The sequence below is a fragment of the Strongylocentrotus purpuratus genome, unplaced genomic scaffold (genome assembly GCF_000002235.5).
Source record: "Strongylocentrotus purpuratus isolate Spur 01 unplaced genomic scaffold, Spur_5.0 spur5_scaffold_2, whole genome shotgun sequence".
Classification (NCBI taxonomy): Eukaryota; Metazoa; Echinodermata; class Echinoidea; order Camarodonta; family Strongylocentrotidae; genus Strongylocentrotus; species Strongylocentrotus purpuratus.
The window spans coordinates 1,471,477-1,489,754 of NW_022145605.1; the positions used below are offsets into that span (position 1 = coordinate 1,471,477).

Here is an 18,278-nt window from a genome sequence, read left to right on the forward strand (position 1 = left end):
AAATACATGTACCAATTACCGGTACATCAATATATTTGGATAACATGAATTCAATATTGACAAAGTGACACTGAAAGACAAAGGGGTTTTTTTGGGGGGGGGGGGTAGGTAAGTGGGAAAGGGGTGTATGTGCTTGAAAGCTGCTGACCTTCTTAATATGGGCTTAAGTAAAATAGATTTCAGTTTTAACAATTTATTTAAACTGACTTATCCCCCCACATCTCCCCACATCCGCCAGTTAAGAAATAAAAGAGGTGCAGCAACTGACATGACTTAAAACTTTGTTATGATTCTCCAATACCACATAAAATACAGAGGCTTACAATATTAACTGCTTTTCTTTGACGATCAGCCATGCATCAAGTCTTTCGTTTTCTTTGAGCATGGCTGATCGTCAACGAAACGGAGTTAAATTGTTTGTCAACTCTGTTTGTTGCTACGGCAGGCAGCCAGTGAAAACGAATTCGTTAAATCAAATTATGGAAATGCATGCAAGCATTACTTTAAACAAACAGAACTTTGTTATTCCTGGCTCATTTTTCCTGATTGAGGTGTCATATGAAAGGGCAGAAAATGAACTTTCTAGAAATGTGATTTTCTCTTCGAAATTCAGATACCGCCCGCCAAATGATTTTTGGTACCCTCGAGCTCTTCAAATTGTTTTTGATCACTCATGCGTGAAATATGTATTATATGAGTTGCATTAAATGAAAGAAGAGGATCTAATCTTTACAAATATGTGTCATATATCAATTATAATTGTGATTAAGTAATGATAAAACATCGATAATTCTCGGTTTCGTTTTTTCTGGGACGCATTGTATAAGGACAAACGGAGAAATTTAGAGATTGTCAAGCAGCGATGCCTTTCGTCTAGAGAGGGCGTGTGTTCTTATTTTCTTATTGTAAATCTTTATCAGCTGATCGTACCGTATGTATAGAGGTCTACATGTTGTGCATGTTTCGTGAAAATTACTCGTGCAATCACCATGTTCTGGAGCACTTAAGCTTTAATTGACATTTTATTAATTTTGCTGACTGTTTATCCCTTTTTAATTTACTGTTCGCTCTACTTGGATCATGGTTATCAATGAAAATTTGACACCGGCAGCCGGTACGCCGGTATGGAAAGACTTGGCGTTACCCATCGAGACACTACCAAACCTCAGGCGGGTGGACTCCCGAGGCAGGTTGTACCGATCTTCGAGGCAAGACTTGCTAAGCCGTGCAGACACTGAGAGGCTCAATGATCTAGGAATTCGATCTGTTCTTGACTTTCGCTCGAAGTCTGAGTATAAAGCTGCAAGCGGAGATAAAATTTTCGATCAGAATTCCTCCATTTTAGAAGTAATCATTCCAAAGGGGCAGAGTTCTGCAAAAGGAATTTGTGATGTTTCCACAAAGCCAGTGAAAATGAAGTATCTGAAAGCTATCAAAAATAAGGAGGCTCCAACTTTGGATGGGTGCAATTCGACACACCATAGTGCAATAACCAGGAAGAGGTTCCTTCTGGATTTTTTCAAGTTTCACTTTGTTTGGACTGTTTTCAACAGAATTCCGCTTTACAAAAGATTATTTTCCCTCGTCTACCTCATTGTTGATATTCTCTTCCGAACCCACTTCCGATACTTCATCCGTTACTTCGCCAAAGAGACCCTCAATCCTGCAGGTCTGCTGTCCACTTACATTGATATGATAGAGCTCAGTGGGGCACAGATATGTTTAGGTAAATAGTTTTCATGATTCCATAAAGTTGTCTTTGACTCTCTCAACCCGGTACGGCACCCTTAAATATTTCAATTTTTGTTTCAGTTTGTTCATATATTATTGTATGTACACCTTCTTCTTCTTCTTCTTCTTCTTCTTGATTTCCTCCAGGATTGGAGAACTGCGGAGTGTATCCTTCGCAGAATGAGTAAATAGATAGTAGAGACAATACAAAACTGGGTATATAATATCAGAGATCGCAAGACGTGAAGATCACAGCTTATGCAGGAGCTGCTTTGTTCACAACAGAACGTTTAATGTGCATATCTACTTATTTCTTTTCTTTCTTTTTAAAATGTTTCCAGTTTTATAACAGGCTTTGTTGATAAGCTCATGGGTGCTTGTATATTCAGTTATGTCAGTTTGAGAGTACAGAGTGCATGCAGAATTCCCCCATTGAGAATTACATTACTCCAAATTGCCAAATGCCTGGTATTCCTAAGATTTGATGACATGTTAGGCTGATATCTTTCAATTTCGATAGAATTCATGTCATTCATGATATAATTTCAAAGACTTGCCTCATTTTTTCCTTTCATGAATCATATTTCCAATTACAATAATTGTATAATTTATCTCCTATCCTGGCAGCACTTCGTATTCTGTCTGATCCAGCCAATCTACCAGCCATGGTTAATTGCGCCCATGGTAAAGACCGAACAGGGATTGTGATTGCTATGGTTCTTTCACTCTTGGGCAAATCAGATGATTACATCGCGGAAGAATACGCTCTCTCTGAAGTGAGTAGCTCTCACAACATTTCTAGATGACTGTAGCAAGGGCTTAAAAGCCTAAAAATCATTTGCAAAAGTCTTTGCTAGGTTGGTAAAACAGGACCTTTTAAATAGAGAACTGAAGCTGTGACATCATACAAATCTATTTTTAGAATTTCTCTTTTTTCCCCCTTCATTTTTCGAAAGAGCATCAAAAATAATGTCCAAATGTCGAAAGCTAATTGAATATGTTAAGTATTGGCTGAGATATGACCATCTGAAGAAAAAGATTTCCTATAGAAGCTCAGTGTTATTTTGCTCTGGTTCGTAATGTTATGAACCAGAGCAAAATAACACTGAGTTCACTGAATAAAGAGAGGGACAAAATTCAAATATATGTATTTGTGCTGCAGAATTTAAAAATTGTACTTAAAAGTTTAAACCAAGTATAGACAGCCATTGATAAGAATTATGTTATTTGTAATTGAAACCTATTCATGGACCTACTGTTAAATGAATTACTAGATGCCAGATCATAATCCAAACAAACAAAATTTTACTGAACATCACCCAATTCATCTCTGTTCTACTCATAATTGCTTTTGTGTTATTTCTGTTTTTCTTTGTTTATTTGGATGTTTTTTCTTATTTGGTGTTGTTGAACTCAGATTGGATTGGATCCCATTAGGTCTAGGGTACATCAAGAGATCGTAGAGCGGACCAACATGGACGAGTCGTTCACACACGCTAAAAGAGAAACCATGGATGGTTTACTGCAGTACATACATAAAACGTAAGTAAAATAACTGTAACAAATGCAGTACTATGTTTAGTGCTTTATATCAAGAAGTTAGCCTCCATAACCCCTTCATTACATTTAATGAAATATGTACATGAGAAAAGGATTATGAACAGAGTTTAGGACAACTCGCCTGTGCACAACTACCCATTTGAAAACACCCAGCAAGCTTCCAAGGACAACTACACTCGGGCATTACACGGTCCCCACCAAAGGGCACTTGTACTTAAAGGAATAGTTGAGTTCTGTTTTCAGACTGCAAATGCCTTCAAAGTGCATGGTTATATTGCTCTTATTCTTATCTATGACATTTATAGTGCCCTTTTAGAACCTAAAATTGCTATGATGGTAATTTTAGACCCCAAAATGTGTGAAATTTAGCCAATACGATCTTGCCAATTCAGCTCCACTATGAAAAAAACACGGTGACCGTTAAACGTTAATTAATTATTTAATTAAAAATAACAACACATGAGCCGGCTAATTTTGGGTAATACAAGCAACTCGAAAATGCCAACAAAAAAGCCAACATCGGCATTGGCTGAAATACGACGTAAAAGGCGTTTTTCAACGTTTTTTTTCAAATTTTTCAAAATATCTAATATTAGTGGTGGTACACAAGTATTATAAATCGTTATATTTCAGCCGTCTCTGAACCGATTATGATCAAACAAAGATGATTTTGTCATTTAAATATTATGTTCTTTCAAATTTGACACTCAGTTTTTCATTATCTCTCAAAAAAATTATTGTGTGTAGCGCCCTCTGCAACAGAACTCAACTATCCCTTTAATGTTTTCAAAAGGAGTACATGTAGGTGCTGGAATGGGTGGAAGGTAGTGAAAAGGTTCTTGAACCAGGTTGTTGTTTAGGCGGGGCATGTGGTAGTCGTGTGGGTAGCGTCCTAATGCAAATATAATGGAGCAGCATAGACTCATCCACAGATGAATCCTCTTTTGATATACTTTGTCTTCCCTTCCCTCTTTCTCTTTCTTTCTTTCTTCCTTCGAGTATCCTCACCTACATTCTCTCTCTCTCTAAAGCTCTATTAAAATGTATGTGAAAACTCTATACTCTATTCCCCTTCTTTTTGGGGGAGGTTCTTTAACTCTTATCGTGCCACAGGGCTAATCCCCATTGTGCCAGGTTGTTTCGGAGATAATCTGATTAACGCGATGGTTCTATGAATGGCGAGTGCAAAACACACAGCATAGCCCAATGAGCATGAACAATAACTGCTATTACGAAAGCGCTCTTGCACGCACATGGCACTCAATAGGTAGCGGCATGCAGCCTCATGGCAGGCTATGAGTTAATGAATTAACACCATTGTACATCTTCTTGTATCTATATCTGCAACAGATACAGCACTGTTCCTAACTATCTGGAATCCATCGGCTTTGGAAGAGAAGATCAAGAGAAGTTACTTCAATCTCTTCGAGACTGATTCCATAATAATCTGCTCAGGGTTATGAACAGGCCTGGATATGTTTTAAATAATTCCATATTATCATCATGTTTTAGTATGTATGATTAAATGTGATTTTGAGTACATTTCTTGGGGGGGGGGGGTGGATGTTGTTCAGAGTAACCTCGAAACGAGGTTGATGAAATCTTGTCACGTTTCAATTGAAAGTATTAGTGTTGTTTCTAGTGATTGATGAGTTTCCTGTAATGTAACACATAGATCCTCTTCATGATATGATTGATGAGGATGTGAACAATTTGCAGAATATCGGTACATCTTTATTGTTTAAACCCATCTCTATAGAGTACCAAAGTGTGAAGTTGTTAAGGTTACTGGTTCCAAAAAATTTTGTGCTAAACAATTAATTTTGCCCTGCTCCAGACCGTTGCTTACGATGAGTAAAATATGACGTTGGCACGTCGGTACTCTATTGCAAGGCTCAACAGGTGCACATACATGTATGCTCCCACCAATACTAGGTTACCGGTACATACACGTAAGCTAAGACTAACAGGACTAACAGGTACATACACGTAAGCTAAGACTAACAGGACTAACAGGTACATACACGTAAGCTAAGACTAACAGGACTAACAGGTACATACACGTAAGCTAAGACTAACAGGTGCACATAGGCTCTCAATTTCTAAGTACATGTACCTACATGTATTGCCAGACTTTGAAAATTGTGATAATAGTAGGCCAATACATACAGACCCGACAAATTGCAATCCTAGGGCTAGTGTGGGATCCTATCAATTTTATGGTCAGTCACTGAGTGCAGATCATCAGCCAAGAGCCATATTTTGTTCTCGGGTTACATTTACATGGTGCTAGGTCAAATGCTCATCGCTGAAAACTCCTTCATTTTCGAGGCTTAATATCATAATATGTGGAAGGCAAAATTCCTTAATATTCCAGCAAAGAATGAAAATATATTACATAATGGCACAGTTTTAAAAGGAAAGCTCTGTTTTTGTAAATTCCTTTGTTACTGTGAAACTAACTGGTTTGTAAAGAATGAAAAGTAATCATGATATAAATATTGCAGCAGACGCAGTTGCTCCGCGGTCAGGATGTGATGAGCTAGGCTGTGGCTCCGTTTGGTTGCAATCTACGCAATCAAATTTCATAATCAATCATCCCACTTCCGCTCAAAAGCAGCGGAATAAACCTGTTTTCGTATATTTGTTACTTTACTTACATGTACAGTTATCACAAAGTGTTATTTTGAGAAATAGTCAAACCATGTACATGTACATTTTTGAAGTATAATTAGATGATACCAAATCGTTCAAAGATTAGATTATTGCCCCACTATGGTATTAAGATGTGTGTAATCACAATACTTTCATTATCCAAAGATCAGTCTGTATTGATTTGTATATATTTTGTGAATGTATTTCTAACTATAATGATTGCAAATTGAAAATGTTGAATTTTTATAAAATATTGTGCAAAGTATCTCTATAATATGGTGCGAGATTCAGTGTTTGTTTGTGAATTCTAATCTAGAGGATTCCCAATTATATTCTATCATACCAAAATTATATGTATTGTCTGCAGTACGATTGTCATTATATTAGTAGTGTTACTTTGCCTGAGGGCATAAAAACCTCATTAGCTGCATATGGTAGTTACTTGTTTAGACTGAGTTTATCATGAAGCACAGCTAGCAGTCAATAGATTTGTTCTTGAAATTGTATAAAGCAAGAACTTACCAGTAACACTTCATGCATACAGCCAAACCTGCTTAAAGAGAAGGTTGAGTTCTGGGAAGAGGTGAAAAATAATTTGTGAGCATTACTCATTCTTATTATGCAAGTGTGGAAGAACATCAGTTAAGACATGTTCCCTGAAAAGCAAGGCTCTTCAAATGCCTTCATATTCTAAATATGCATGTAACATCGTAAAACTCGGGGGGGGGGGGGGGGGGGGGCTTTTTACGCCACGTGTTCGTGTAGTCCCATATACATCTTTCTGTGCAAGTGTTTGTAACTTTACCAAGACTTGGCCAAATTTCTTATCATTTTGATGATTCCAGAACCTTGCAATACACACAAATTCTTATATGCTAGATGATCAATCTTTTCTGGTCGGTTCCACATCGTTTCTTTCACAATGCAATCGCATGTCCAGAACTCAACTTCATCTTTAAGTGACCACCTGTCTACACAGACCACATTTGTTGTTTCCCTTGAAAATGGTTTCTCATTGAAACATGTACTAAAGGAACCTGTCTACAAAGACCACTTTTTGTGTTTCCCTTGGGTGGTCACTATAAACAGGTTTGACTGTACCAGTATGCAACACTTATCATATCATGCTGTATGCACATAAGAAATATCGTCTTTATTGAACTGTTAAACATCAGCTTACTACAAAGATTTATCATAATTATAGAATTAATGATTAATAATGTTCATAAATAATGTTTTTCACATGATGTCGTGTTACATTGGAGAAGAAGGAAGTTCTATACATATAAACATGTATATAGGGAGAATGGTTCAGTTGTTGAGATTTGCATGTATATATCCTCAGGCTTCAAATAGTCATTTTAAATCTACTATTTTTAATAGAATGTTAGCTGATACTTCTCTGGCAGGTTTTAGTTTCCCAGTGCACATGTTTGTATTATTTTAGATATATGTATGATATAACGTTCTACAGATTAAGAAAAGTTGATGCAATAGATATGATGATCCCCTGATATCATATGAAAGGGTAGCAGCACTAGCAGGGTGTGTACAATACTTTTATATTTGTGGTTTTACTTTTTGCATTTTATGTATGGGTGTAAAGGTGAAGTGTGTAGTAATACATATATTAGTATAGCATTATTTTATGCAGAAAATTTGTTTAAACAAAAATTGGTTCATGACATGGCCATGATGGACTAAAGGTTTTAAATGAAAATCAAATTATTCATATACACTTATATTGATATCAATAAATAGTGAATTTGCATTGTATCTACGGTTTGCATTGCATCCCTTTAAAAAGACTGATTGTTATAGATTGCATACAGAGAGAAGGGAGGGGGAGAGAAAGGTGGGGGAGGGTTTAAGAAGAGGTGATTAAAGATCAAACAAGAGGAGTAGAGGGGATAGTGAAGAGGAGGGGGAGAAAGAGGGGATTAGGACAATGACAGAGAAAGAGATAAAAAAAAGAGGTATATGGAGGGCTAGAGGGGGGAGTGAAAGAGAGAGAGAAAATGAGGAGAGATAAAAGATGTAGCGAGAGGGGGAGAGGAGAGAGAGAGATTGAAAGGGTTAGGTCGGGAACTCAGAAGCAACACATGTGATATGCTTTGCCTACAACTGTTCCGATGTACCTCTGCTAACACCGCTTTGTCATTAGTCAACCATTAAAATCAAAATTATGTGCATGTACATTGTATGTCATATGACCACCTGTCTCACTCTCTCTCTCTCTCTCTCGAACTCCCTCTCTGATTTATTTTTTATTTCATGACCTGATCATCTCTCTCCCTCTCATATCCCACTTTCTCTTATCCCCCCCCCCCCCCCTCTCTCTCTCTCTCTCTCTCTCATCCCTCTTTCTCTTTTAAAAATAATTAGCATTGTCATACCCCTTACTTACAACCCCACCCCCGGGTAATGTATGATATGATTGGGGTATTTGGATAACGAGTCCAGATAAAAGAGTACAAAGTGATTTTTTTAATTTTAAATATTCAAGCATAATTCAGTCTCTTTTATTAATAAAAGAAATATCTTAAACATATTTTCATGCCATTTCCTCATACATAATGTACACATCGCACACACCATGAACTCTCAAAAGAACTTGAGAAAATTGTGTACACTCATTGTAACATATACTATAAATCACTAAACATAAAATATTCTTATAAACAATAAAACAAAGTTTTCCAAAGACTTTTCAAGTAAATAATATTTCTTATCTACAAGTCTAGGTGTACATTCTAACTTCACAGATCTAACATTACAGAATCATAAGTGATGGTACTGATTGGGGTAAAAAAGAAAACCCAGTTCTTCTGACTTTGATATAAACAGAAATAAATGAATGAAACTAGGCAACATGAATATTCATGAAGCCTTGTGGATTAGTTTCATTTTAATCATTGATATAAAAAATGATACAAGACGATTGCAATATTCTATTTTCATTCTTTCTTTTCATATTAGTTACCTCTTCTCCATCCCCTTATGGAAAAAAAAGATGTATAATGGGGAAGGAAAATAAGCACACATAACACAAGAAAGTGTAAACAAAAGGGAGAAAATGAATAAGGGTTACACAAGAAAAGAGAATGCAGCAATCAATGCACTAAAATTAGTATCTGAAACATTTCCTGGTGACCATCAGATATTAAGAGGTAAGAGAAGAAAAAATCAATCAAAAGTGACATTCAGCAAAGGCAATTATAATAATTTTGACACATTCAAATGCAAAATATACCATATCACCAAAAATGGGAATAAGATACACTCCAAGAAAGAATGGTGCAGAGATAAATTCATGTGACACTGACTCATTGAAAATAAACAAACAAAAACATGAGGAAATTATATTTCAGTTGTAAAACTGTTTCCATCATTATCCAAGCATATCCTTTCTTTGTTTTCCATATCAAAATTCATCCTTTAACCATTTCCTTCAAAAATACATGATCCAAATCCTCAATGAAATATTGTCAGTCATAGAATCACAGTGCAAATTCCAACAACTACCAGTATATACAATTTTATCAAAAAACGTATTAATTCTCTTTCATTTTTTCATTTCTTTTAAGCATTCACTCCAGTAATATTTTGAAAAATGAAATATTACAGCATTTACTCCAATCTTAAAAAATCAGTCTCACCTTTTAACAATGATTAAGCTGAATGTTCTGCTCAAGTTACAGGGACTATGCCCCCCCCCCCCAAACACATAGACACTCATTCCAGAAAATCAGCAATTATTTCTGTCTCCATATTCTTACAAATAATCAACACATTGATATAAAAATATTTGTACCTGACTGTGTCTGCATGCTTGTTACTAGTACACATAACAGCTTCAATATACATGTACATTGTGAAACACACATTGTGAAACAGACATTAAGACAAAACTTTAGTAGACATATAACCAGTATCAAAATACAGTTTCACTCTTTTAGTTTCATTATGTGAGTTCACCAGTGAAATTGCCGATTCCATATTTCATCACCTGCCAATGATACATTGTTCATTATTGACAGTACACAACTCTTACAGCCTTGAGGGCAGCAGACAATTTATCCTCTTTGTTAGTGGCTGTCTCCTATTCATCCTGTAGAAACTGGCAACATCCATTCAGCAGGTGCTTCGTAGTAGATGTAGTCTACATTTTATATTCATCATACCAGGCATAATGACTGTCAAGAGTTTGTGCTTGCAAACAGCCCTATAGCACATTAGCAAGTTGCATGAACAATGTACTACTGTACTATGTAAAGCGCATAGAGACCTTTTGAGTATTATGTGCAATGTAAGAATATACTTATCATAATTATTAATACCTTCAGATGCCAGTAATATTAATTTCAGACCAGCATTGGCCTAGCTGAATCTCATGAATATTCATGATACCCCTTTTATGATACAGGGTTCCAGCATTTGATTCCTAAGAAGCACCATTTCACTGGGGGAACTTGTAATCTGAATCATTTTGAGACTTGGACGATTCTAAAAACCACAGGTTTAAACTAGACAGAACAAGCATGCAAACGACCAAGAAGGCAACATTGATGAAGCTTGGTAACAAAAGACATTTTAAATCTTTTTTGCTTATATAACAACTTTATACAGTGTACCAGCATCTTTCATGATGCTATCATCTGGCTCAAAGGAACAACCAAGAAATTTGGAATTTTAGGCCCCTTTTTCATACAAGTATAGATCTTTACAAAAAAGACAAAATAGCTCAATGTGTACATATATATGTCACAACATTAAAAACAATCAAATTGCAATATGAAAAGATTCATGTTTCATTATAAAGTTGTTATGTAGGAAACTATAAATACTTTACTTTACAACAAATGCAGCAAGGTCTTCATCATTTCAATATCCAATATTGTGTTTGTACATCTCATCTTAAATCCTTACCATTGCATATACAAGAAATACTTTCCTTAGACCAGAAAATGTACATGTAACATTAAATATCAAAATGACAGAAATGTATCACATTGACAAACTGACACAAAGACATGAGCAAATATTCAATCACATGTATGATCATGGGCTTTCAAATTTCTTGGTGTTCCTTTAAACCAGAATGTTTTCTCAACTTTATGTGCATGGAGCCAGAGACATAACCAACTTCTGATAGTGACTACCGTAATATTTCTAGATTTTCTTTCTTGTTCATCTTTTTTTTCCTCCTCTCTTTCGCCCTTCTCTCATCTGCTGATCCCCTCACTCACCTCCGTCATAAGGATGTCACGCCCTTGATTGACCTCCGTCATAAGGATGTCATGCCCTTGATTGACCTCCGTCATAAGGATGTCATGCCCTTGATTGACCTCCGTCATAAGGATGTCACGCCCTTGATTGACCTCCGTTATAAGGATGTCACGCCCTTGATTGACCTCCGTCATAAGGATGTCACGCCCTTGATTGAGCTAATCATTAATGTGCAAGCTATGTTATCTCAGCTAGCCAAGTATACTTCCAAAATAATACAAAATGATAAATGACTTTGCACTTTGAAGAGGAAAGTCATCAGAGACATTTAAAGTGAGATTATACAAGGTGATCTGGGAGGTATAAAGCATTCATCATGCAAGGATATGATTATTACAGGTTTTAAAAAAGGGTAAATAAAGAGAAAGTTAAGGAAAGAACATTATGTCAACTAGAACCAATGAAGGCATAGACTTAATCTTGTTAAATGTGATTTGAATGCCATTTTGGTTTACAACAACAATTTCTACTTCTAAAAATGATGGGTTAAAGATGAGGAAACATGCATCTTCCTATTAAGATGACATGGATACCTGATGCAAAGAGAAGTGTTTAATGAATGATCAATATACCACACTGAGATATATATGTATATAGGATTAATTAATGACACTCTTTTTTTATGCAGTGCAATCTAGTGAAATCACACCATATTTCATCATCCATTATCTAAGGGAAAGAAATACTTTGAGATATCTAATTAGTCACTTCTGTATAGGCCTCGTGCAACTTTGCAATTCAATTCTAAATGTCTTCATTAAGGGATCAATCCAACTAAAATGACTCATAAGTTGGAAAATAATTGAAGGTAATCGTAATTCTGAAGAAAAAAATTCATATGTTGTTGGATTTGTTGAATTCTTTAGAATTTATAATTATTTTATACATTTTCTCTCTTTCGGAGATGTGTTAGTATTTATCACTCACTACCTTAAAGTTAGTTGTAAATTACATTGTTCAATTTACACTGCAGCTTTCAAAATAAAATAAAATATTATCTTCCCTTACATGCAGAAGGATTTCATTTACAAAATCAATTGTGCATAAAATAAAAACCTTGGTAATAGTCAAAAGACTAGTTCAATAAATGCTGTGAGAAAATAATACTTGATATATATCAGATTCCTTCTAAATTAAACTGAGAAAGAATAAATTAATAACTACTTACCTTTTTAAAAAATACCATTGTTTCTGACACAGTAGTGTTTGATTGATTTCATGGGGTAAATCTTGACATGAAACATAATCAATAAATGTAAGGAAACTTTGGAAAACTCATTTTTGTACAAGTTCAGGACAAGCATCCTCTTCAAAATGCCCTTTTCAAGAGAAAAATAAACATCATATACAAGTTGCATGCAAAATAATATCCAAGAAAGCAAAATAATAAACAAAGAATGGAGGATAAAACAAGCATGCAAATGAACTATGGCTAGCCTCGATTTGTTGATACTTGTTGATACACCTTAGTTTGTATGCAGCACTCGGTACGATTTCATGATTCAAACCTCAGTTTGGGAGTTTTATTTAGTAAACAGTAAACCTGATGTTTCTTTTCCAAACAAATGGTCTTTTGATACAGTAGCCCACATCTGCTTATACTCTTTTGATTAAAAACAAAGAGGATTCATATTCCTATCCTCAGATTATCCAGTCGGGTTTATTATGATATTTTTGAGAGTCATACTTGACTTGCAAGCAAATATGCTATACAAGCTTGACGGTCCGTATATAATGTGGAAAGCATTTGGTACAAGACCATCAGAATGTTTCCTTTTTTTAACCGACTGAGAGGATTTGAAAGGAATATTTACCAATGACTTTATAGATCACAAGCAAACCTGTGGGCAAACTGAACAGACCATTTCTTTCTTTCTCTCTTTCTCTCATTATTTTGACGTCACTCATCCTGCCACTCCCATTACAATGATTTGCGTCGGTCGTGGTAGCTCTCTAATCTCCAGCCCCATGCGGCTGATTGCTATGTCTTACGTAGACGGATATCCCTTGGATGATCTTCATCCTCGTCGCTACAGCTGGATGGTCCCGCCGCTACCAGCGAGCCGATCTGGCGCAACACGGCGGGGTCACTCTCGTTCTCTGTGTGACGCTCATAGAGCAAGACGTTGAGTGTCTCCTCAAGGATGCGTGCTTCTGGAAACTCAACCTGGATGGAAAAATGATTGATTAAATGCATCATTGATATGGTGTAATATTTAAGCCCGAACAAAATTGTGCATCAAAATGATCATGAAGTGCCTCAAAAAAGTAAAAATCTTTATTTAAAGTGACCGGTTTTACCATGCTTGTTTTCCCCGATAGACTGTAGTGTTATAAAACCGTTAGGAAAACACAAAATTTGATCTCCAATCCAATCAAGAAGGTGTTAACTGACAAGACTACGTGTCTTTCCCGTGGCCTGTCTCGGAACCAATCGGGTATAATACGACTATGGACGTGACCACAGCAATCACGTGCATGCCACATATGCGAACCGAAGCGTGAGGAGAACTGTGGTCTGTTTCGCGAATGCTGACCATGTAGAGATTAAGTCCCTGACTACCGTTAATCAAGTCCATTTGTTTACGTGTAGTTGTCCAAAAGGAGACGTAGATGGAGTTCCCCTGTACTCTTCAGTTTACACCCCCTTTAAAACATGCCTATGATTTTCTACCATTTGGAATCCCACTATTAATAACTAATAACTCTTCTTGATATATTTCTCTTTTTTATAATAAATAATACCATTTCAGACCTCTCTTGTCACTTGATGAAACAATGTTATAATGCAATTTACAATATGTGAATTACATTATACAGGTATACCAGTTGCTTGTACTAAATAAGCATGGAAACCTGAAAGCAATCACAATGTTTTGGAGTCAGATATATTTTCTTAATGAATAGCTTTAATTAACATCCTGTAAAATAATTACCATGAACCTTCAAACATCAATAGATTACTAATTACACTCAGCAAAAAAAAAGTGGACACTCTTTATAGCTAAGATTTTTGAATAAATATCTAATGTAACATTATCTTTCATATTTCAATATTTAAAAAATGAATTAAGAAGTTCAGAAACTTATTCTGCATGCAGGTGAGTCTCACCTTGGTTTGTTTCTTCTCACTGGTATACACAATAGATGTGCAGCTGATTTCTGCTACCTTGCGTGTATGTCCAAAGAAAGACCAGCAACATATCTCCTCATTGACGAACACATCCTTCACAAATGTGACACGGCCGTTGAAGCGAACAGAAAGCTTGTCAAACATCTCTATATTCTTCAGGATGTTGTCATCAGAATTGCTGAAATGATAAAAGAAATTACATGAAGAATGAGTTTAAGGTACACAACTGTGCCATTAATATATTGTTCTATCAATTGGAAAGAAAGAAAGGATAAAACTATATGTAGAGACTATATTTCATCTGCTTGTACATGTTTGACACATAGTCTGATATCAATCACTCCAAGATCCATTTCTAAAACTGACCAAATCTTTAAATTTAAAGCTAATCTTGAGCTATGGTATGGGCATGGTATGTCTAGAGAACATGGCTATAATTCATTCTGGATTGTTTATCATGCAGTAGATCGATTGTTTGAACCAGTAAAATAAAATCAAACTCACAAAAACTTGCTGGAAATCATCTTCAATAAAAACCACAACTCTTATTTGCACATAGTGACCTGTGTTGACGGACTCGGGCCTACATGTACTTACCTTGATTTCCTTATAAATCTTTCTATGCTCAATACTCAGCCCCTATACATTTTCTACCAAAATAGTTTGGCACATGTCATTTATTTGTAATCTTCAACATTCAGTGCAAGTTTTGTTGGATTCTGTGAGAATCTATTTTTCCATCATTACCAGAACTCTGGCTTATCTTTAACACCCGTTCAAAGTACATGTACCCCTAACACTAGCTCTAATCCTTACCGAAAATCCAATCTTATCCCAAACCCTTAGTCTCTTACAAAACAGGGAGCAGAATGTTTCGGTTGAGATTCTATTTAGTTGTTTCTGAAGTTATTAAAGCTTAAGACATGTTGCCAAATATACAATTGAAATAAACATCAAGTCAAATACCATTGATATCTTTGATGGTAGTTAAATAATGAAATAATAGACTGTAAGAAAAATATGTTGAACTCACCTTGTGTAAGAGTATTTGTTGTTTTGTCTGTTGTACACTAGTTTCACCACAGGCTGTAACAAATAAAAAAGAATCGGAATAAGGTTCACTTTTTTACTTAAATGCACCCTAGTTTAGCTATATTCAAAGATGTATGCTGGCTCATTATGCATGTCAAATGTTATTATGTTCAGTAACTTTAATGTCCATGCAGGCATCACACTACCCAATTTTACTTTAGTTTGATACCCTTCTCGCTTGCCAAAATGCCAAAACTAAGGTGTAAAGTCACTTCAGCAATGGTCCATGTATCTAGCACCAAGATTCTTGTTAAAGGTACATGTCATTTTCTAAAGTACATTTTCTCTAGAAATTAATTCAATGCTCTAAACAAATTTACCACAAACTCAACACAATGGAAATTATTGAGTTTACTTATTTTCATAGATTTTGACCACATTTCACTAAGGAAAAGTCCCTTGGGCGTTACCTTAGCTGAGTTTGAAATCAACATCTGTGCTTCCCTCTGCGATGTAATGACAGGGATCCGACAAACGGGATAGAACTCATCTTTCTTGTTGAGTAGCACCTTGTTACACTGTTCTACGATGCTTTGTACCAGGTAATACTTTGCCTCTGCCATCAACTCTTCCACTTCCTGTACAGACTCTGGCAGAGGGATGTGACCGTCTCGTAAATAGTTGAGGATGATGCCAAAGTGCTTTCCGCTACGGTCTATTAGGATCCAGCCTGTGTGGATTTGAGAATGAGATGATGGTAGCGTTTTTTATAATGCTCAGTAGGTGGGAATTAAAGGGAAGGTCGAGTTCTAGGGAGAGGGAGAGGGGAAAAATTATTTATGAGCATTATCATTGTTATTATGCAAGTGTGGAAGAACATCAGAGAAATGTGTTTTTATTATTTTGATGACTCCAGAACTTTGCAGTACACACCAATACTAATGTTACATGATCAACTTTTAATAATAGATTCCACGCAATCGCAATCGCATGACCAGAACTCAACTTTATCTTTGAAGTAGGAAAAGTCCAACCTGATATTAAATTGGTTTTAATAGACGCAGAAAATTTAGAGAAACAATTCGGTGGAAGTTTGAGAAAAATCGGACAACATAAAAAGTTATGAATCTTTAAAATTCATGAAAAATCATGGAATCTTCAAGACAAATTGGCAATGCGGTCAGAAAATGTGATGTCATCCCCTCACAATTCAACACTTTCATATCTTTAACTCTTTATCAACAGTTGTTCTAGGACTCCGTCTAGCTCCGCTGCGCTGATTGCCTCTACAAAGAGTAAGAAAGTACATCGTACAGGCGTTGAGGGGAGTTCACGCAATATAGTTTATGTCAATATAATATATATATATGTGTGGTTGCCGATCGCATGCAGTTTTTTCAAGAAAACAAGATTAGCTGAAAGTCCCTATATTTGGATAAATTACAGAACTCCCTAGATCAGACGCATATTTCTATTTTAATAGGCGACACATGCACAGCTCAGAATGTCAGGGTCTCCTGACTCTCCTCGTCTTTCTTTTAGTTAACTTTGTTTTTATCATTGCCAATTTGCCATAATTTGTTATTTTGCATTGTAAATGTCATGTGTAATGATCTAATGTTATGCTCTAGAAGGGTCTATGTGTCATTTGAAAGAAAAACAAATAAATATCTTATCTTATGCAGCTGCAGGGCCACATGAAACTGACAATAACATTTTACACAAATTTACAAAGACTCCGACATCTCACCTTCTGAATCTGTCAAAACCTCCATTCTGCCGCTAAACATTGCCCTCAACATGTTATCCTGCTTCGTTAATGTATCAATCGTTGTGTAAAACAACGATCCACCAACATTTAGCTTCACATATTTGCTTGGTGCGCCTCTGATTTTCACTGCAGCAGTGCAAGTTGAAGTGGTAGGTACCGATGGCGGAGGGGAGATGGCTACCGCATTTGCCGGCGAGCAGGCTGCCTGGACGAGCCGTGGGGAGTTCGCCATCACCCCGCTGGTTGCAGCAACTACATTAGTTGAGCCTGATGCCCCCGCGTCGGCGGACATCACGTGTGATTTGGGAATGTTGAAAATTGTCCTAGTTGGTGATATTACACGATAAAAGTCACACACTGAACATCTATAAATTTTGAAGTTTCATTTGGTAACCCTCAGATAAAGAGATTAATGAGCACTACGGATAAATCTTACATTTAACTTTGCTCGTCACTACATTTTCCGGTTTTCCCATATTCCTACACACATAACCTAGTATTTACGAGTGACGTCATGAATCACACACACCCTTGATTCTGTTCCCTTCTTTCACTACTGTACTGTGTGTTGTAAGGCTGACCGTGCTTTGTAAAAAGGAGCACAGTCTGACAAGTTCGACTCTTGCTGCAATCAATGAAAAGGATGTGGTGTGTGCAATCCTCAAAAATTAGTCACAAAGTAAACAATAACAAAGTTCGAAGCTATTTTGCTGATGACAAGTTGGGCGTCTCCCATGTCAGATCATACTTAAAATAGATCATGAGACAAGAATGCTCTATATAAAGTGTGCTCCTGAAATAGGAATTTCATATTGATGAAAGCACAGCCAACATGATAATTTCAGCTGTATATTATAGTCTCATTTTCCCCCATTTTAAGTTCTCTCTTTTTTTCTCTTTATCTTCCTTTTTTCCTCAGTTGTTTCCTTGTATTGTTTGGTAGAAATATGATAGATTTTAGAGGAACTTGAAGATTCAAGATAAGGTAACTATGGAAATGTTATAAGAACTAACAGACAAAATGGAGACGGATGAAAAAGGAACAATTTACTATAGAAATAATAGTGAGAGGAGGGGGGGGGGGGGGGAGAGAAATTAAGAGGAAGA

At 36.1% G+C, this 18,278-nt stretch overlaps 2 protein-coding genes across 9 annotated transcripts; one reads left to right on the plus strand and one right to left on the minus strand.

Moving 5' to 3' along the window:
- Positions 1-900: 900 nt before the first annotated feature.
- Positions 901-6,037, plus strand: LOC754020. Of its 3 annotated transcripts, none has more exons than XR_004065139.1 (5): positions 901-1,726; positions 2,359-2,507; positions 3,149-3,273; positions 4,642-5,233; positions 5,271-6,037. XR_004065139.1 is itself a non-coding variant. In XM_001184116.4 (4 exons), the coding sequence occupies exons 1-4, from the start codon at positions 1,081-1,083 to the stop codon at positions 4,724-4,726; spliced, it is 1,005 nt and encodes a 334-aa protein (XP_001184116.1). In that variant the 5' UTR covers positions 901-1,080; the 3' UTR covers positions 4,727-6,037. The 3 variants fall into 3 exon arrangements, 1 of the variants encoding a protein (XP_001184116.1); XR_004065140.1 differs by having other exon boundaries at positions 5,308-6,037; XM_001184116.4 differs by having other exon boundaries at positions 4,642-6,037.
- Positions 6,038-8,436: 2,399 nt separating this feature from the next.
- Positions 8,437-17,710, minus strand: LOC593241 (BTB/POZ domain-containing adapter for CUL3-mediated RhoA degradation protein 3). Of its 6 annotated transcripts, none has more exons than XR_971845.2 (6): positions 17,151-17,710; positions 15,871-16,130; positions 15,402-15,454; positions 14,348-14,546; positions 11,361-13,402; positions 8,437-11,195 (listed from the first exon to the last, which is right to left on the minus strand). XR_971845.2 is itself a non-coding variant. In XM_792726.5 (5 exons), the coding sequence occupies exons 1-5, from the start codon at positions 17,461-17,463 to the stop codon at positions 13,217-13,219; spliced, it is 1,011 nt and encodes a 336-aa protein (XP_797819.1). In that variant the 5' UTR covers positions 17,464-17,710; the 3' UTR covers positions 8,438-13,216. The 6 variants fall into 6 exon arrangements, 1 of the variants encoding a protein (XP_797819.1); XR_971844.2 differs by having other exon boundaries at positions 11,262-13,402; XR_004065141.1 differs by having other exon boundaries at positions 8,438-11,228.
- Between the last annotated feature and the right edge of the window lie 568 nt (positions 17,711-18,278).